The sequence below is a fragment of the Gavia stellata genome, chromosome 8, assembly GCF_030936135.1.
Source record: "Gavia stellata isolate bGavSte3 chromosome 8, bGavSte3.hap2, whole genome shotgun sequence".
Classification (NCBI taxonomy): Eukaryota; Metazoa; Chordata; class Aves; order Gaviiformes; family Gaviidae; genus Gavia; species Gavia stellata.
Genome location: NC_082601.1, coordinates 21,559,543 through 21,577,276, shown reverse-complemented (window position 1 = coordinate 21,577,276; position 17,734 = coordinate 21,559,543). Strand labels below are relative to the sequence as shown.

The following is a 17,734-nucleotide window of genomic DNA, read 5'->3' as shown; positions in this document are numbered from 1 at the left end:
GTGCCCTATCTAGGAGTGTATTCAGTAGGAATTCTTAGTGGAACAGATAGGCAATTATCTTTTGTTGCAAGTGTAGAGATAGAAACTGGCCAGCTGATTCTGTTTCTCTTTTTCACATGAAGCCTTAATCTTTAATTTCTGTACATTTCATTTTATAATTTGTTCCTTTATTTAAGCCAAGTGCTAGTATTCTTGTAAACAGTTGCATAGTTTGGTAAACTTAAGCAACTGTTTTCATTTTCCCCAAGTTCTGAAGTGCTTTTGAATATTCTTGATTGTGTGGAAAGCCTTCGTATTCCATATTCAGCTAAACCTGTATGAAAAGTTCACTCCAAATTGGACGTTTCTTAGTCTGTCACAAGAGGTGGCAATGCAAGTAGATGTTCTTCTCGGATATACTTCTAGGAAGTGGAAATGGTTTTGTACAGTGATTTTTAATTTTTTTTTTCCTGGTAGAAAAAACTCAGTTTCCGTGGTGGTAGAATACTAGAATATCACCAAAATGATTGTTTCAGTAGCTAATGTTTTAGTAGGATCTACATTGGTATTCATACAAAGAAAACAAAAAGCCCTATCTAGAATTTTAGATTCAGAAATAGCAGTGGTGAAAGTAGGACTTCTTAGAGGTAAAGTATTCCAATGCATGTAATGATGTATCTTTGGCAGACTTTTGCTAATTTGGTAAGAACAGTTGATCATGAGTGTCAGGTCTTTTTTTTCTAAAGAATTTGTTCAGTGTTTCTATTCACACACACACTTTCTGATTAAAGGACCATTAAAGTCTTGATAAAGGGATTGTATACTTAGCCAATAAGAAAAAATAGACAAGGTTTTTAATGAGACTGTGACTCTGGACTTGCAGAAGAAATTAAATTAAGGGTGAAGCAGAGTTTTGTAGTTAAATAGTTGTGATTAAAATAATTCTTAAGATTATTTTTCTCTTTTCAAATTATTTTTTTTTAATGATCTCTTTTTTATGATCTATAAGCAACATTCTCAGGAAACATTAGAACCCTATTTATCATTCAGATAAAACAGAAGTTGATTTTAAAACAGCTTTATTTAAAAAACTGCGATCAAGTATATTGTTGTTACTAATCCCAAGAAATTTCTCCTACAGTATGGTCTGAAAGAATTTCTGCTGAGTTATCTTGACTTTTTAACGTGGGGTTTTTTTTTTAATTATTGCCTACAGTGTTGTTCAGACCAAGCTAACAAAAGTCAGAGCTGTCTACTCGTTGACTACTGTAGTGAGGCTTTCTTGTAAGCTGGAGTTCTTGCAGACAGTGTGACATCACAGTTAGTGGGTGGCATAATGTAACATAGACTGTGTGTTGAATTCACACACTACCCATGTGATGTGGTTTGAAGTAGTGTGGTAGCTGCTTTTTGGCACTTTTTAGAAGACTTTTGTAGTACATACTGGTTTTCTGGTTATTTTCTTCTTAAAAAAAAATAAAATCCCTAAAACCCAACTTCTGATGTTTAGGGCTAATTATTTCAAAATGCCGTAAGAATCCAGACTACTATTAGTGAAAATAACACTAATGAATAGAAGATTAAACACTTTCCTAAACAGTCACCTCAGGCAGTTTAATCGTACCATATATTTTGTCAGCATGTCCTGGAGGATGGAACAGTAGCTTGATCTGTGCTTACTGATGTTGCCATGCCATAAAAACGTGTGAGGCATTTGTGGGGAATAAAACTTGTATTTCTGACTACAAAATTATCCTGGTAAAAACCCTAAGGAAGATCCAGCTTTCATGGCAAAAGTTCTTTGGATAATGTAGTCTGCTGTACATTTGTGGCAAACGAGCCCGTCCACTTCACTTCTGCTGCAAATACTATCCCAAGGCTATCACTCGATCCTTTCTTTAAAAAAAGAACCATCGCTTGCACTTATTTTTGTGCACAGCATGCTGCCATGTACACATCCCCATTGAAAGGGTTAAGTTGTGTTGCTCTGCTTGCACAAGCCACTTAACTCAGGTGAGTTGTCTTTTCATTTCTAGGGCAGACATATTTCACCTGTGTGTTACGGCAGCCTGCTGTAGTTGGGCAGCCAAGACAGATGTATCCAATACAAGGAAATACCTTGTCAAAGAGAAGTCAGAGATAAAAGTGAATATAGTTACATAGGAAACCAAATGTTGAATAAGTTGTTATATGTTCTTGGTTGCTCATGAGGTCTGCTTATTATAGTCTTTAATGCCTCACTTGTCTGAAAACAGATGTATGCAAAACACAGGTAGTGCAAGAAGTATTCTGGATAGATTTTAGATTTTGGTTATTTTGATTTACAGATATCTTGACTATTGTGTTGTGTCAATCATGAGTATTCTAAGGGTTTGTATATGCTCAATTTGTGCAGGAAATAATCCCAAATAAAAATAACAATAATGTAGTTTAAAGTTTTTGGTAAAATGTACATATGTACTTTTGATGGTTTGTGAAGAATAGGTTAGTGTATCAAAGCCAGCAGCAGCAGAAGTTTGAAGTATGTGTTAAAAATCTATGGCAGAAATCTTTGGTATTTTCTAGTCCATTTCTCCTTTTTGTTGCGGGAGACAATGAAGCCAAAGTTCATGTAGTAAACATAAAATTAGAAAAAAAAATTGTGACGTAGTGAGCTTAGCATAAGTAAATATTGCTGCATTAATTGAAATGCTGAAGATGAACAATGGAAATCTGAGAACTGCAACTTTAACTCTCTAAAGTAAGTGTTAAATTAGTTAAAAGATTTCTCTGGTACTAAGGCAATAACAGTTATGTAGCCATACCATGTAATTTTTCTACCCTTTCTGAGTTGTCTCATGCCAGCTCATTAAAACAAAAAGAGACAGTCATAAATATTTGACTCAAATACTGATTAAGTTCTCAAATTTAAGCATAATTTCAGTGTAAAACAGTCAGTGTTGCTATATAGAATTAACTTTAACATCTCTTTTCATGACATCTCTTATACCATTATGTTCATTAATGCTTAACCTTTCTCTTGTCATGGACAGTTTTAAGTCTCTTTACCAAGAGGAAGAGGCCTAGAGGAAGTTGGAGAACATAGTTGCTTGTTTAGTGCTATAAAAGAAATTTGAGGGCAACAATGTTTGGAAACAAATCAACCAGCGCTAATGCCCCCCTCCCAGGTGTTTGCCTGATTGACTATGCCTAATGACTGCTTGTGAGATAAAGGAGTTGGCAGACCTCTCTTATAATATTAAGTACCCCAAATATAAAAAAAAAAAGTGTTTTCATTTTTCTGTTTGAGGAAGATGTATTTATATTGCTTATTGATTCCTAAGCTTTAAGATTTACTAGTATCATATGTGCTTGTGCATGGTGCACTGAGAAACAGTAATGTGATTTTCTTTATGGTGTTACGAAAACATTCCTGGTTAACAGGTTGCAGAGGCTGTGGTCTCAGGCAGAGCCCTTGCAGATCTAGCAATGGTAGTTTTACAAATTACAGTCGTCTTGCTGGGTGCTGATCTGTATATATGCTTAGTGTTTTACATTGTGTATTGCATTTACATGGCGAGGTGAGGATGACTGCAGGGGTGGCCTCTGTGAGAAGAAACCAGGGGCTGCCCCTGTGCTGGACACAGCTGGTTCCAGCCAGCTCTAAAATGGACCCACTGCTGGCCAAAGCTGAACCACTCAGTGTAGCAGGTGGTGCCTCTGTGATAACATATTTAAGAAAGGGTAAAAAATGCTGCACAGCAGCTGTGAGAGAGAGGAGTGAGAAAAATGTGAGAGAAACAACCCCGCAGACACCAAGGTCAGTGAAGAAGGAGGTGAGGCGGTGTTCCAGGCACCGGAGCCGATATTCCCCTGCAGCCTGTGGAGAAGACTACAGTGAAGCAGGTTGTCCCACTGCAGCACATGGAGAAGACCACGGTGAAGAAGATATTTCTCTGTAGTCCATGGACGATCACGCAGGAGCAGATAATCCACACTGCAGGCCATGCAGGAAACCATGCTGGAGCAGGTGGATATACCCTGAAGGAAGATGCAGCCCATGGAGAGCCCATGCAGGAACAAGATCCTGGCAGGAACTGTGACCCGTGGATCACCCATGCTGGAGCAGTTTTTGCTGAAGTACTGTACCCTGCTGAGAGGACCCATGTTGGAGCAGGGGAAAAGTGTGAAGAGGAAGGAGCGGCAGAGATGAAGCGTTACGAGCTGACCGCAGCCCTCATTCTCCATCCCCTTTACACCACTTGGGAGAAAGGAGATAGAAGAGTTGGGAATGAAAGAGTGAAGTTGAGCCTGGGGGGTTGGTTTTAGTTTTGTCTTTTGTTTCTCAGCATCCTACTCTATTCTTAATTGGCAATAAATGAAATTAATCATCCTTGAGTCTGTTTTCCCTGCAACAGTAATTGGTAAGTGGTCACACTGTCCTTATCTTGACCCATGTGCTTTTCCATCTTCTTTTGTCCCTGCTGTCATGTTGAGGAGAAGGAGTGAGAGAGTGGCTGGGTGGGTGTCTGGCGGCCAGCCAAGATCAACCCACCAGATGTTGTGAGAAAACAAGGCATTTTTTTAATCTGGCAGTTTGGTAAATTGGTTGCAGACCTTTCACCAGGAACGGAAGTTTTAATTCTTAGTCTTGCAGTGTATAAGTATCGGTATTGTAGTACAAATTTTTCAGCACTAAAGAAAAATGGGAAAATAATGTGTGAGACAGAAGTGAACTGGATTTTTTTTTTATGAGTTTTCTTGGAAATTTTGTGAGCCTTGTGAAGCACATTTTTGGTACCTTTTAGTATCTATATGGCAATGCTGTAATGAGCTTCCCCTTTGCATTCTTCTAACAATAGCTTTATGGTAAAACTACTGTAGTTTTAATGTATGAGTTTGTTAAAAAAAGCTGACGTAAGCTTTGAAATAAACTATAATGTGAACACGTCCAGATGCTTAACTTACCCTGCAAATTCTTGAAGGAAACCAGGTGAGGTTTTTTCTGTTTTCTATAAGTTATATCTCTTCCTGAGTGTATGTTATTCCAATTAAGAAATGCAGAATCTATTTGTATTTCAAAGGATGAAATAGAAAAGTATTTTTTTGCAATTCTGTGGTCAGTAGTTAGCAAGTGGGAATTAACTGTGGCTTTTATCTAGATGCTGCTTATTTCATTTCTCAGTTCACATACGTGCAACTTGCACAAAAATAAAGCTGTGTTTTGAGTTCAGGCTGGTTGCTATTTTTCCCCTTCTTGCAAACTGCCAGTTTTGCAGAGAGAATTTAATTCAAATCACTTGGATTCTGGTAGTCCTCAAATGTTTTTCATAGTTCCCTATCTTTGAAAGCTGCTGAGTAATTGCTTGTCTGTGAAAAAAAATACAGGCAGAGTTCCTGAAAGAGGAGAGCTCTTTGACATGTTCTTTTGATGAGTTGCAGCAGCAAATGCCAGAAAATGCAGTACAAGTGAATGAAAAAAATATACAGAATGAGTACTTGATCCTCAGGCTAAATTAACCTACTCCGCATTACCTGTATTAAATCTGCATTGAACATATATACTAGATAACTAAATTAATCTAAAAATTCCCACTTGGAAGTCTGATTACTTCCATCTAATCTTGAAGTGGATATTTTTTTTTAAATATTGGAAATTTCCAAATTGTTGAAATAAGTTGATTGAGAAGTCCTTCCTGTCTTTATAGTTCACTTTTTATGTGGCTCTTTCTTATATGCAACTTGAACTTACTGTTGATTCCACCTGTTTTCCTTCTATCTCATCATTGAACTAAAATTCTCTGCTTCTACAAGACTTAAAACAACACTTTCCTCTCACTTTAAAAAACTTAATTTCCAAGATTTGGAAGAAAATTAATGTGAAGTAGTGTCATTGTGTAGAAATAGCATTTCATTCTTAGTGGTATGCCTGCTTTCTGGTTCTTCTATTTGAAGAGTATTAAAAAAAATTAAAAATCCCACAAAAACAAATCAAAAAAACAGGGAAAGTGCATCTTAGGTATCTTATAGATAGGTTTGACCTATCTTTAAGTGATGGACACATAATATTTGACAGTTGTGAGTTGTGAATTAATTCCTGCCTATTTATTTCTTGTGGTTTTACATTGTCAAATATGCTAGATGTCTAAATGTATACTTTTTGTTTTAATTTCCAGGTATTATAATTTCAAGAAATGCTGTGACCTATTTGAAGAACGTAATTCACAGAAACTTTTGTCTTGTGATAAATTTTTAAACTAGAATGGCTTTGAAAAAACCACCTAAACTATTCAAGAAATTATTTTTTCACTGGAAACTTTGGAAGTTTAGCATTATTGTGTTTGTCTTTCTGGTATTTTTATTTTTATTACAAAGAGAAGTGGGTGTTCAAGATTTTAAAGATGAAGCAGGGATTGAGCCAGTTGTTGGAAAGAAAAGTCATGTATTAGGTCTTGTGTTAAATGCTATGAACAATATCAAAGGTGCAAAGCCAAAAATGCAGATAAAAGCACCCGTTAGGCAAACTAAGATTCCTGGAGAGAGACAGTGTTTGCCGGGATATTATACTGCAGTGGAACTAAAACCCTTTCTAGATCGACCCCTTCAAGATCCTAATGCTCCTGGAGCTTCTGGTAAAGCATTTAAAACCATCAACTTAAATTCAGAAGAACAGAAAGAAAAACAGCGTGGAGAAGAAAAACACTGTTTCAATGCATTTGCAAGTGATAGGATTTCTTTACACCGAGATCTTGGACCAGACACTCGTCCTCCTGAGTATGTTGAAATGTGTATGTCCTGATAGTTGAAAAACTTGTCAGAAATGCAGACTGCAAAGTGTTCAGCATTAGGTGATAGTTTAGGAAAGTCTCCTAGCTATACATAATGATTAGCTGTACATAATGATCCACAGTGCCAAAGCCAAGAATGTTTAGAAAGGCTCACTTCTGCCATGGTTTTGAATTCAAAGTAACTATATTTAAATATGGTTTTCTGCTTTTGCCTTTAAGCTACAGTTTCTGAGTGACTTTCTGGAAGCCTGCTAAGTTTTACTTAGAAGAAAACCATAAACGTGGTTTAAAGTTTTTACCAATTTAAACACCCTTTCCCCTCCTCTTTTTTTTTTTTTTTTTTTAGTATTTAGTGTTAATAAAACCACCAGCATAGTTTAAGCATAATTTAGGCATTATAAACTGTTGAACAAGGCAATGGACCGTCTCAGCAATCTTGTAGTATTGAAAAATTTTATTAATGAAGACTGTAGGACTTGGATAGAGTGGGTTTTGGTTATGAGCAGTCTCTGTCAGTGTCAGATGGTATGTTCTCAGCTATCTGTGTCAGAAGTGACTAACCTTGCTGAGCTGGTGCTGGTAGTATGAATATCACGTTACACGTGGGGCAGCTCAGAATAAACTTTGCTAGAGCATAACTGGTGAATTTTCACCTGTTTATTTTGTGAGGCAATGGCTGTGATAATTACCTTGGGGAGTCTTCCAGCCTCTAAAGTTGACAGGCAATAAACGGTAAGTGTGCAGCTTATGAATCCAGAAGTGTTGTCTTGTCATCTTGACTTGCAATTAGATTTAAAGTTATGTTTCAGAGTACATCAGTCTCAAAAAATTGTGAGTTTAAAATAGTTTTGTTTGAATGGGATATGCTGCCCTAAGGATTATACGGTTTTCCTACAAAATTTTGAAGTTCTAAATTAGATCTGTTCTATTTTTCCTTGCAAACTCTGCATTCTTCTAATACATATTCTTTTTTGTATTTTTGTGTTTCAACAGTAATGATGAACAGTATGATTTTGCAGCTCAGTATCTGCTGCTCTCAATAGAATAACATTTTTTTCTGAAGAAGACCTGGGTGCCATATGAAATGTACCCAAACGTTTGTGAGACAGAAGCAGAACTGAGTCAGTTGTTCAAGTGGAATTCTTATTCATCATGTTTTTTAAAAAATATTTTGTACAGCTTCTCCAGTTGGAGCACCTGCCTTTGTGCTCCAAAACTGGGATAGAGAGTGGAGAAGCTGAAATATTTAATGTCCATACTTATAAAGCTTTGTACTAGAAAGAGAAGGGTTTCTTTTTAAGAGTTGAGTCAAAACTTTTTGTCCCTTTTGAAACATTTGACACTTTCTCATCTGTAGATGTATTGAACAAAAGTTTAAGCGTTGCCCGCCGTTGCCAACCACGAGTATTATAATAGTTTTTCATAATGAAGCATGGTCCACTCTACTCAGAACTGTTCACAGCGTGTTGTATACATCTCCTGCCGTACTTCTAAAGGAGATTATTTTGGTGGATGATGCCAGTGTAGATGGTAAGAGGTCTTTCTATTTTCTCTTGGTTTGGTTTTGTTTTATTTAAGACATTTTAGGACTGCAGATAAATTGGTTAAAAGGGGATATCTCTTTACCATTAACATGTATAATGGTATTCTAAGTGGTTTTGTTTGTTTGTTTTTCTAGAAAATATAAAATAGTTCTCCTCCATCTTTTTTTTAATAAGGTAGTCAAATATGAAATTCTTGTCCTCTAAAAGGCTTTTAAACCCCATTTCTGATTATTCCAATTCTAGTGCTGCTTAAACTGCATAACTGGTTGCATGACAAATAGCTCTGCAATTTGTGCTTCAAAGCAATTACAGTTTATAAAACAAAGCATCCAAGGAGAAATTGGGCAATGCTTGCAGCAATTTGCATTTTATCATAATGATTCTCTTTATGCTAATTAATTTCATTAATATGAAGGCCAATGTCTTTCCTAGAAAGTAAAATTATTTAATGGAAAAATAATCTTTAATACTCAAGCTGACTGCCAAAAATAATCGAACGTATACAGAGCGTGATCACAAATACAAGTTCAAAAAACTTTATATGCTTAACTTTAGATGAACATGTCTATACATACATGCTTATATTAATGTATTTGCACTTTTTGCAAGTCTGTATTTAGTATATAGACATACTTGGATGCAAAGTATGTTCAGTAGTACAGTTTAATACCAGTTTAAAACTGGTACAGTTTAATAAGGATGGGCAGAGGAAGGAAGATAGTGTGGGATGTTTAATGAGGGATGTGGGGTTGTTTCTCAAATTTTTCACATTTAAAGAGGTTTTTTGTATAGCTTCTGTTGCTGTTGTAAATATTGTAGCCTTTGAAAACTGTGTGTAAAATGTGCCATCTTTAAGGAAAAAATTTGCATGTTCTGCAGGTAACTTGAGTACAGTTGTATGTACATGATCTGTTTGCTCTTAAAATGGATTTTGAATCTATATTCAAACTGTTAATACTGTAGAAGACGTGTACTAGCACATGTCCTTTCTCTTGTAGAATATTTTTAGTGTTCCATCCCTGTTCTCTGCCAGTCACCTCTTCCTACGCCCCCACCCCCAACAAAACTCAGCACCTGAAAATAACCTTCAACCGTCAGGAATTGTTTACTGCTTTGATGTTGAGGTCATTCCTGGGATTAGTGTGAATTGTCTATCCTGTTAGTTTAATAATGTAAAATTTTAGGCAGTGGCATGTATATACACTGAATATCCTGGAACTGATTTCTCTTTCTAGAGTACTTGCATGATAAACTAGATGAATATGTGAAACAATTTCAAATAGTTAAAGTAGTCCGTCAAAAGGAAAGAAAAGGTCTAATCACTGCACGGTTGTTGGGAGCTTCAGAAGCAACAGGAGAGACCCTTACCTTTCTGGATGCTCATTGTAAGTGTAACCTGTAACTATGCCAGGTCTGGTTTTTAATGCTCTTGTCTTTGATTTAACATTGCAGATTTTTTATGAATTATGAACATTAACAATGTATCATCTTTCCTATTGCTATTTCATATTATTGAAAATATGATTAGCAATGCTATTTAAAAGCAGCACGTATTGGCTTGCTGTGGGCATGTTAAAATATTCCATGTGCTACTTTATAGCCAAGTAAAAATTCAGTGCTTGTTCCCATTTTCTCCATAGGTGAATGCTTTTATGGCTGGTTAGAGCCATTATTGGCAAGAATAGCTGAGAACCCTGTCGCTGTTGTAAGCCCTGATATTGCTTCTATAGATCTCAATACTTTTGAATTCAGTAAACCATCTCCCTATGGACATAGCCACAACAGAGGAAATTTTGATTGGAGTTTGTCATTTGGATGGGAGTCTCTTCCTAAACATGAAAATAAAAGAAGAAAAGATGAAACCTATCCAATTAGGTAAGCATAATTTGAACAGTATTTTAAATCCTTCAGTTTTCTTGGGTTTTTTCTTTATGAACAGCAGTTTGTAAATGAACTAGTTCTTCAGATGAGTACAATCAGAAGTCTTATCATCATAGATGGTTTTTGTAATACTTTCTTTAAGAAGCACATTGTAAATTTTAAAGCTTTCAAAAAAATATAGCCTCCTTAAGACATTAATTGCTGTGCATTATCTTTTTTTCTAGGAACATAATAAGCAATTTCTATATATTTTTTTCGTCAGGAGGGAGTGGGGAGAGGAGGATTAGAAACAGTTCTTTTCAGAGACAGTACCATAGATTCTGGCTCTTCATTCATCAACCTTGACAACAGAGGTTCAGAGCACCGCAATACTAGACTGTTACAGTGGTGCGTTTGATGATAATTGTATGTGCTTTGGCTGCAGACAGGTTACCGGTCTGGAGGAGTAATAACTTCGTTTGATATATCTTCCACATAGGGAAAATACGTTATTTTTCCTGATGCTGTCATTTATACCAGCAGTCATTAGTCTAAACCAGTTGTTAATAAATGAAAATAAAACTGTCAAATGAGACTCAGTGTGGGCAGATTTAATTGCTTAAAGTATTATCTATGCCAGGAAAATGTATCAATATAGTGAAATGCTGACAAATGCATGGAAACTTCCTAGAACAGACATACCGTCTATATTTGAAAAAATCTACCTTTTTGAATTCTGTCTTCCTCAGTAAATATCTCCTTTTGCAGAACACCTACTTTTGCTGGAGGTCTCTTTTCAATATCAAAAGACTACTTCGAACACATTGGAAGCTATGATGAAGAAATGGAAATATGGGGAGGTGAAAATATAGAAATGTCTTTCAGAGTAAGTTTAGTTACTTAATTAGCAGTGGTCTCTATACTGACAGTGTACAGGACTTTTGAGGACAAATTAGTATTAGATCTTGACTTCTCTGCTGAATCAGCCAACTAGGACATGCAAAATAAATTACTAATGACCTATGAAATAAAATACAATCATGCTCACTGAACTGATTTTCTTTTTTTTTTTTTTTTAAATGTGTTTATGGTTGATAGCTTAGCTGAAATGTACATTTCTAGGGTTTACCTGATTAGGAAATCTACTTATGGTATGCCTGATACATGCACTCTTGCTAGTGGTTTGGGTTTTTTTCTGGTGAACAGTAACATTGCTGAATCTTTTTCCACCCCCTTAATTCTAATTGCAGTGCACTTACACAAAAAATGTTATTATTAGGTATGGCAATGTGGTGGACAGTTGGAGATCATGCCTTGCTCTGTTGTTGGCCATGTCTTTCGCAGCAAGAGTCCCCATACTTTCCCAAAAGGTACTCAAGTGATTACACGTAATCAAGTCCGCCTTGCAGAAGTCTGGATGGATGAATATAAAGAAATATTTTACCGAAGAAACACAGAGGCAGCAAAAATTGTGAAACAAGTAGGTGGTGGTATTAGAAATCACACTTGCTGCGTTGAAAGTTTTGGTGAGCAAAAGTTATTTGTTGACAAAGTATGTAAGGATTCTAGATATTTTAATGAAAAGACAGAGTTCAGTTTGCTTAATGCTTTAGCCCCAACAAACATGAAAAACTTAAGTGTTTGGGTGGTGATAGTGTTGTTTTGTGTGGTGGGTTTTTTGATTGGTAGGGTTTTTTCCATACATTCTCTAAAATCCTAGGTTGTTTGCATTGAACAGCTACTGGAACTACCAGAAGAGCTTGAGAAAAGCTACTGAGCACAGAAAATGCAAACTGATTTGGAGTGAGAAACATAATGTCTCATTAATCTCGAGTTGCTTAGTATTTTTGCTTAAAAAGCAGGTTTTGTTGTTCTTTAGCTGCAGGATAAAGCTTATTAAATGATAGATATCCATCCTGTCTCTATCTGCTTAAAAACTTAAGTTAAATTCAGGGGCTTTGGGTGTTGGTTTATTTACTTTTTGTAAGTTTTCTGGAACTTTGGTCTTTCACCAGTTGGAATCTAGAGTTTTCTTCAAGAAGCTATTTTTTCTCCCTTTGTACGATAAATTTTTGTGAACATTATATCACTGATAGCATTAGACTTCCTAAGCATGTTTATCGGCTAAACTACTGAATTTTGTCTCAGAGATTCTGCATTGTACTGACTATTATGCCAATTATTTAATTAGTCCAATTCATTATTTCAGCACACTCTTTTTAGTGAGTTCAGTTAGCTTTATAGCTGTCATCAGTATGGTCTTGTTTGTACTTTCCCACTTCATGGCACTGTGTTAAAACCCTCTTGGGACTAAGAATACTTCTATTCTTTCCATGTTGCAATGTATTTTTCTTGCACGTGCTTTGAAATGCTGCAGGCAGGATGTCAATGGTGTTATGAACCTGAAAAATAAACAGCAGTAACTGTAGTAGTACGGTATTAAAAAAAAAAAAAAAAACCAAATCAACAAATGAAGCTTAAAAATTGTTTAATGCTACAATACAGAATATCGTAGATTTATATGTACAAAATTGGTATTAGTAACATTAGTATATTTCTCTTCCATCCTTCCTTACTTCCCTTCCTCTAACAGAAAACATTTGGAGACATCTCAAAAAGACTTGATTTAAGGCAGCGTTTGCAGTGTAAAAATTTTACCTGGTATCTCAGTAGCGTTTATCCAGAAGCATATGTGCCAGACCTGAATCCTTTGTTTTCTGGATATGTAAGTTTAATTATTTTCTGTAGTCTTCCATAATCCAGTTTGCTGATCTTTTGTGCTACCTTAGCCATAGCATTGAGATTTCAGCTATTACTAATTGGTCTAGGGTTTTCTGTCACTACTCTGGGCAAAGAATCTCTTCTGCATACCTTGCTATTTGAATATTTTGTAGCTTTGTGAATGGTGATATGAAATGTAAGCAAAGCTTCTTAATAACTAACAGTAGGCTTGCTTAACGGGATCTTGCAACCTGCTAAGATTCAAGCTGCTAACAACATTCTGCCCATTACTATCAGTTAAAATGACACAAAAGTACTAAGGCGGTGGTGAGAGATTTCCTGAATTATCAAGGTAAATTTATCTTTATAAGTAAGAAGTCTGAGAGAATTTCTAGTTCATGAGGAAAACTGGGCAGCTGTTTGCTTCTCAGGTTTATGATGAGGAAAGTGTGTTTTTATATTTATACATAAATTCTTTTAAAGACCATTGCATTTCCTCTGCCAAATAACTTGTTAGACATTGCATTGCTAAAACCAACAAATTATTAAACAACTAATAATTCTTAGCTTGAGGTGAATGTGAACGTTTAGCAATGCTTAGCCCTTCCCCTTCCTCCAGTTTTGAATATTTTATGTGTATCTGTTCAAATTGCAATTTGAATAACAGTAACCTTGCATACCAGTAGCCTAATAATTAACAGTGTGTGGCTGTAGACAACCGTAATGTAGTTACTAGGCTTTTGTTTAGAAAAGTTAACTCTGAGAGACCAGGATTTTTAGATTTGAGCATAGCAGAAAGTAAAACTGAACTAACAGCTATAATTGTTGTTAAGCCAAAGGTTAGTTTTGCATGCAAGTGAGACAGTTTAATTTTTTGTCATCCTCACTGAGCTGCTTTTTTTTTTTTTTCTGATAACACCCTTTTTTTTTAGTTAAAAAACATAGGTAACCGCATGTGTCTGGATGTTGGTGAAAATAACCATGGTGGCAAACCATTGATTATGTATGCTTGTCACGGACTTGGAGGAAATCAGGTAAAATATTTGATACCTGATTTTTATGATCTGTTCAGCTGTAACTCTACCATATTAAAGCTTTTCATTTATTTTAGAGAAATGGACTCATTTCTAATATGCAGTTTTTCTTTCTCTCTTTTTTTAAGAGTTAATTCCTATATAGATTGTTCAAGGAAAATTTCATACTGCTCGTCATGTTGTGCCCCACTTCTAACATTTTATGTTCAGCATACAGATTCAGATTTTTAACACAATTGCGCTGCTTCACTTGATCACTCCTTTCTATGCAAAACCTTTTCATCCTACCCTTACTACTTTCTTGTAAGTGTTGTCGTCTTAATTCTTCCTTTCCTTATGCTTCCTCCTATTGCTTCTTTCTCTGCCACCAGGACTCGCACTGACAAGGAAGATGTTGGTGGGAATCCGGCCAGTGGGAGACCAAGTGGCTAGGCCTGAGCCACCTTCCCTAACATGCTTGCAACCTCATAGTGTGAGGTCAAAGTGGTCTATCCTATACTGGCTAATGCAAGTGAATAATGTGATTGAATTTGTCCAAGAAGAACTCTCTGATGCATAGCTCTTGGAGGCAGCAGTGGTGCTCTGTTTCTTCTACAGTTAAGACTTGCAATAGATGTCAGATACTGAATCCTTCAGGCACTACTGTAATACTAATAAAAGTAACGTCTCCTTTCCTGCCCAGAAATGAATACTTTTCTGTTGCCTTAAAGAGTTATTTGGGGAATAAAGTTCATTAACTGTAAATCCTTAATAACTAAAGGTCAACACAGCTTTAAAAGTTTTTGTTAGAATACAGTTGTGATTTTTCTTTTTTTTAAATAAAATCTTCAATCTTAAAAGCCATCCATTGATGGCACTGTGAAAACTCAAACCCATGATCCTAGTTAGTTGATGTTTTCCTAATTAGTTTTCGTGGGAGATGGAGTACTGCCTAGATGAACAACTACCCTGTTACATTAGCTTCTTACAGTATTGAACTTCTTTTTTTAATTCTGTTGTGGATTAATACTATATTAGCCTTTTAGTGTTGTCATAGTCATAAATGCAGGAGCAGTGTACCAAGACGCTGTATTAAGAGGTCTGCTGTATGCTTCTATCGTCACCTCTCTCTAAATTATTATCTTGGATTGTACTAAAACTCTATGCTTTCAAGTGTTGTGGTTTTCGTTTTTCCTCCTGCCATAAAATAACAGTCTGAATCCCTTTAAATGCTAGCCTTCAGAGAATATTAATACAGCTTGTGCTGGTAATGCTCAGGAGATGTGCATATTTGCTTACTTAACCCTTCTCATTACAATACTCTATTTTCAGTTATGTTATGTTCTTTACCAGACTTTAGCAGTGTAGGCTGAAATTTTCCATGCTACCTGTCTTCTTCATCCATATATTTGAGACAGGAGAAGGGACTGGAAGAACCTAGTTTTCAGAGTTGTACATCAATTGTTTATCATTCTTCCTTTTTAGAATATTCTGGGGCTGAGAACATGTCCATCTCAATAGCATCTCAATATCCAAAATCAATGAACTTTTAAACATAGCTTTCAAGTTGTATTTTCAGGGCTCGCAGAAATTTTGGAGATCAAAAGATAAATCATAACAGATTAAGTCAGGTTAACAGATTTAGAGTAAATTATTATGTCTGAGAGCTAAGTGACTTAAGTAGGTGAATCCTGGCAGTACCTGTTTCAGGGAGTAATGCTGAGCACAGAGCCTTAAGAACAAGATGCCTGTTTGTCCCTCAGTGCTATTCCCGGTGATGCCAAGGCAGAGAAGCGGTGGAAGCTGACCAATTAGACAGATAGTTGAAAGCCATAGGGAGCTAACTGTGCCAACTCTTAATAATTAAAGGAAAGATACGGTGACGAAGGCTGACCTATGGAGCCAAGAAACAGTGGTAATGGGATGTCATGATAGGAACTCTGCTATTTAATGGGGGAGAAAAGGAAGAGACCAGGATGGTAGGGTAGGATGAGAGGTATAAAAGGACAGCTGTGTCTGTAACTGTTAGAATTAAATCCCTGTTAAGACCTGAATTATAGCCTAGGATTCCTGAGCCTTAGGAGTACTCTGCTGTCGGGAAATAATGGTAAAATTCACTCACAAAATACATGCTTATACTACTTTTCTGATGGCTAGCTCACAAAAAAAAGTAACAGCATCCTATTGTTAGCATTAATTGTTTAGATCAAGCAGTGAAAGGTGACGTAGAGCAATGAGTATTGTTCCGTGTGACACATTTTTTGGTTTTGTTGCTCTAAAAAACCCCCAAAATCCAGCAACAAAAATTGAATAAAAATTTTTAAAGTTACGAAATTCCAAAATTTAAGTTATTCATGCAACTATCTCTACTCTACAGTTTGTCTCCTTGAATTATTTATGAATCCTGGGGGAGCAAGCAATGAGATATTAATGCATATGCACCAAGTGTCAGTTGCAATTTATACTTTTAAGTACTTCTAAATATATTCCATTGCATTAGTATTAAAAAATGCTTTTAGTTTTGTAAACACTTTCAAAGTGTGTATGCTAAAAATCAGAAATTATTTTGTAGTCTCAAATTGTTGAATAACAAAAGAAATCTTTTACTTTCTGTATTGGAATTTCAAAGGGTTAATTTAATTTAATACTCTTGTTTGTATTTATTTACTGAATTTTAAAAAAATTATTTAAATAGTACTTTGAATATTCTGCACACCATGAAATTCGACATAACATTCAGAAGGAGCTTTGTCTGCATGCTTCTAAAGGACCTGTGCAGCTTCGTGAATGTAACTACAAAGGCCAGAAAACCTTTGCCGTTGGAGAAGAGCAATGGCTGCATCAAAAGGTATATAGACTGCGCAGTGAATCAGCATTTTATCAGTGATCTTTTATGAGTTGATTTTTGATTTCCAATAGAAGAGAAAACCCCAAAGAAACAAAATTCTGGTTCTGAAGCCAAAAAAGAGTAAGTGTATTTTTTGGGGAAAAATGTTGATAATTTCAGCTTTTCAGTTATCACATCAAAACTTGATGATTTTGCTATTTTAAATGTAAAGTAGAAATGTCACTTACAAAAACAGTTGATATGCTTTAGTGTGTGTGTCTGGGCATCCACCTGGAAGTCAATCCAAATATTTTGTATCTTTTAAAATATTTTTTAAAAATTTCCTAGCAAAACAAGTTGGCACTTGCATACTACTCATATTCATTTACTAGCCTCCCCTGCCCTGCCCCGCCCCACCCCACCCCACCCCCCCCGCACTACCTATATGGCCTTACTTTTTTTAACAACAATGAACTTGGGGAAAAAACAGAGAGTGGGGGGAAATAACATGCTCATTTTTTGTTCACTTAATTTTTTTTTCCTCCTTTTTTACCCACTTTAGGATCAAACTCTGTACAGTGCAGCACTACATATGTGCCTTACAGGAAACGGAAAACATCCAAGTCTGGCACCCTGTAATCCATCAGACCCCTTCCAGAAGTGGATCTTTGGCCAGAACAATTAAGATTTGATATTTATAGGCCGTGAGCATTTTATTAAAAGAAAAGATCCATTCTAAACTGTGATCATATATGTATACTGCATTTATAAGTGACGCATACTTTAAATGCAAAATGTTTAAACAGTTTCTCTTCCCTCTTATTTAAGTTGGATGTAAAATGTGTCATCAGAGATTCCCTAGCAGTCTGTTATACCAAAGATGATTGAGGTCCCAATTAAGAAAAATGTTTACAATATTTCTATGACAAGACTTTATATGTTGACCACTGATTCATGGATCCTATTGTGCTCTTTCACCATGGGGACTGTATGTGTATTGTTTTTCCACATATTGTAAGTACT

At 35.9% G+C, this 17,734-nt stretch overlaps 1 protein-coding gene across 1 annotated transcript; it reads left to right on the top strand.

Moving 5' to 3' along the window:
• The first annotated feature begins 6,220 nt into the window (after nt 1-6,220).
• Nucleotides 6,221-17,396, top strand: GALNT3 (polypeptide N-acetylgalactosaminyltransferase 3). Its single transcript, XM_059820334.1, has 10 exons — nt 6,221-6,732; nt 8,104-8,276; nt 9,526-9,675; nt 9,931-10,165; nt 10,919-11,036; nt 11,430-11,630; nt 12,744-12,875; nt 13,804-13,905; nt 16,580-16,732; nt 17,274-17,396. The coding sequence occupies exons 1-10, from the start codon at nt 6,221-6,223 to the stop codon at nt 17,394-17,396; spliced, it is 1,899 nt and encodes a 632-aa protein (XP_059676317.1).
• Nucleotides 17,397-17,734: the final 338 nt, after the last annotated feature.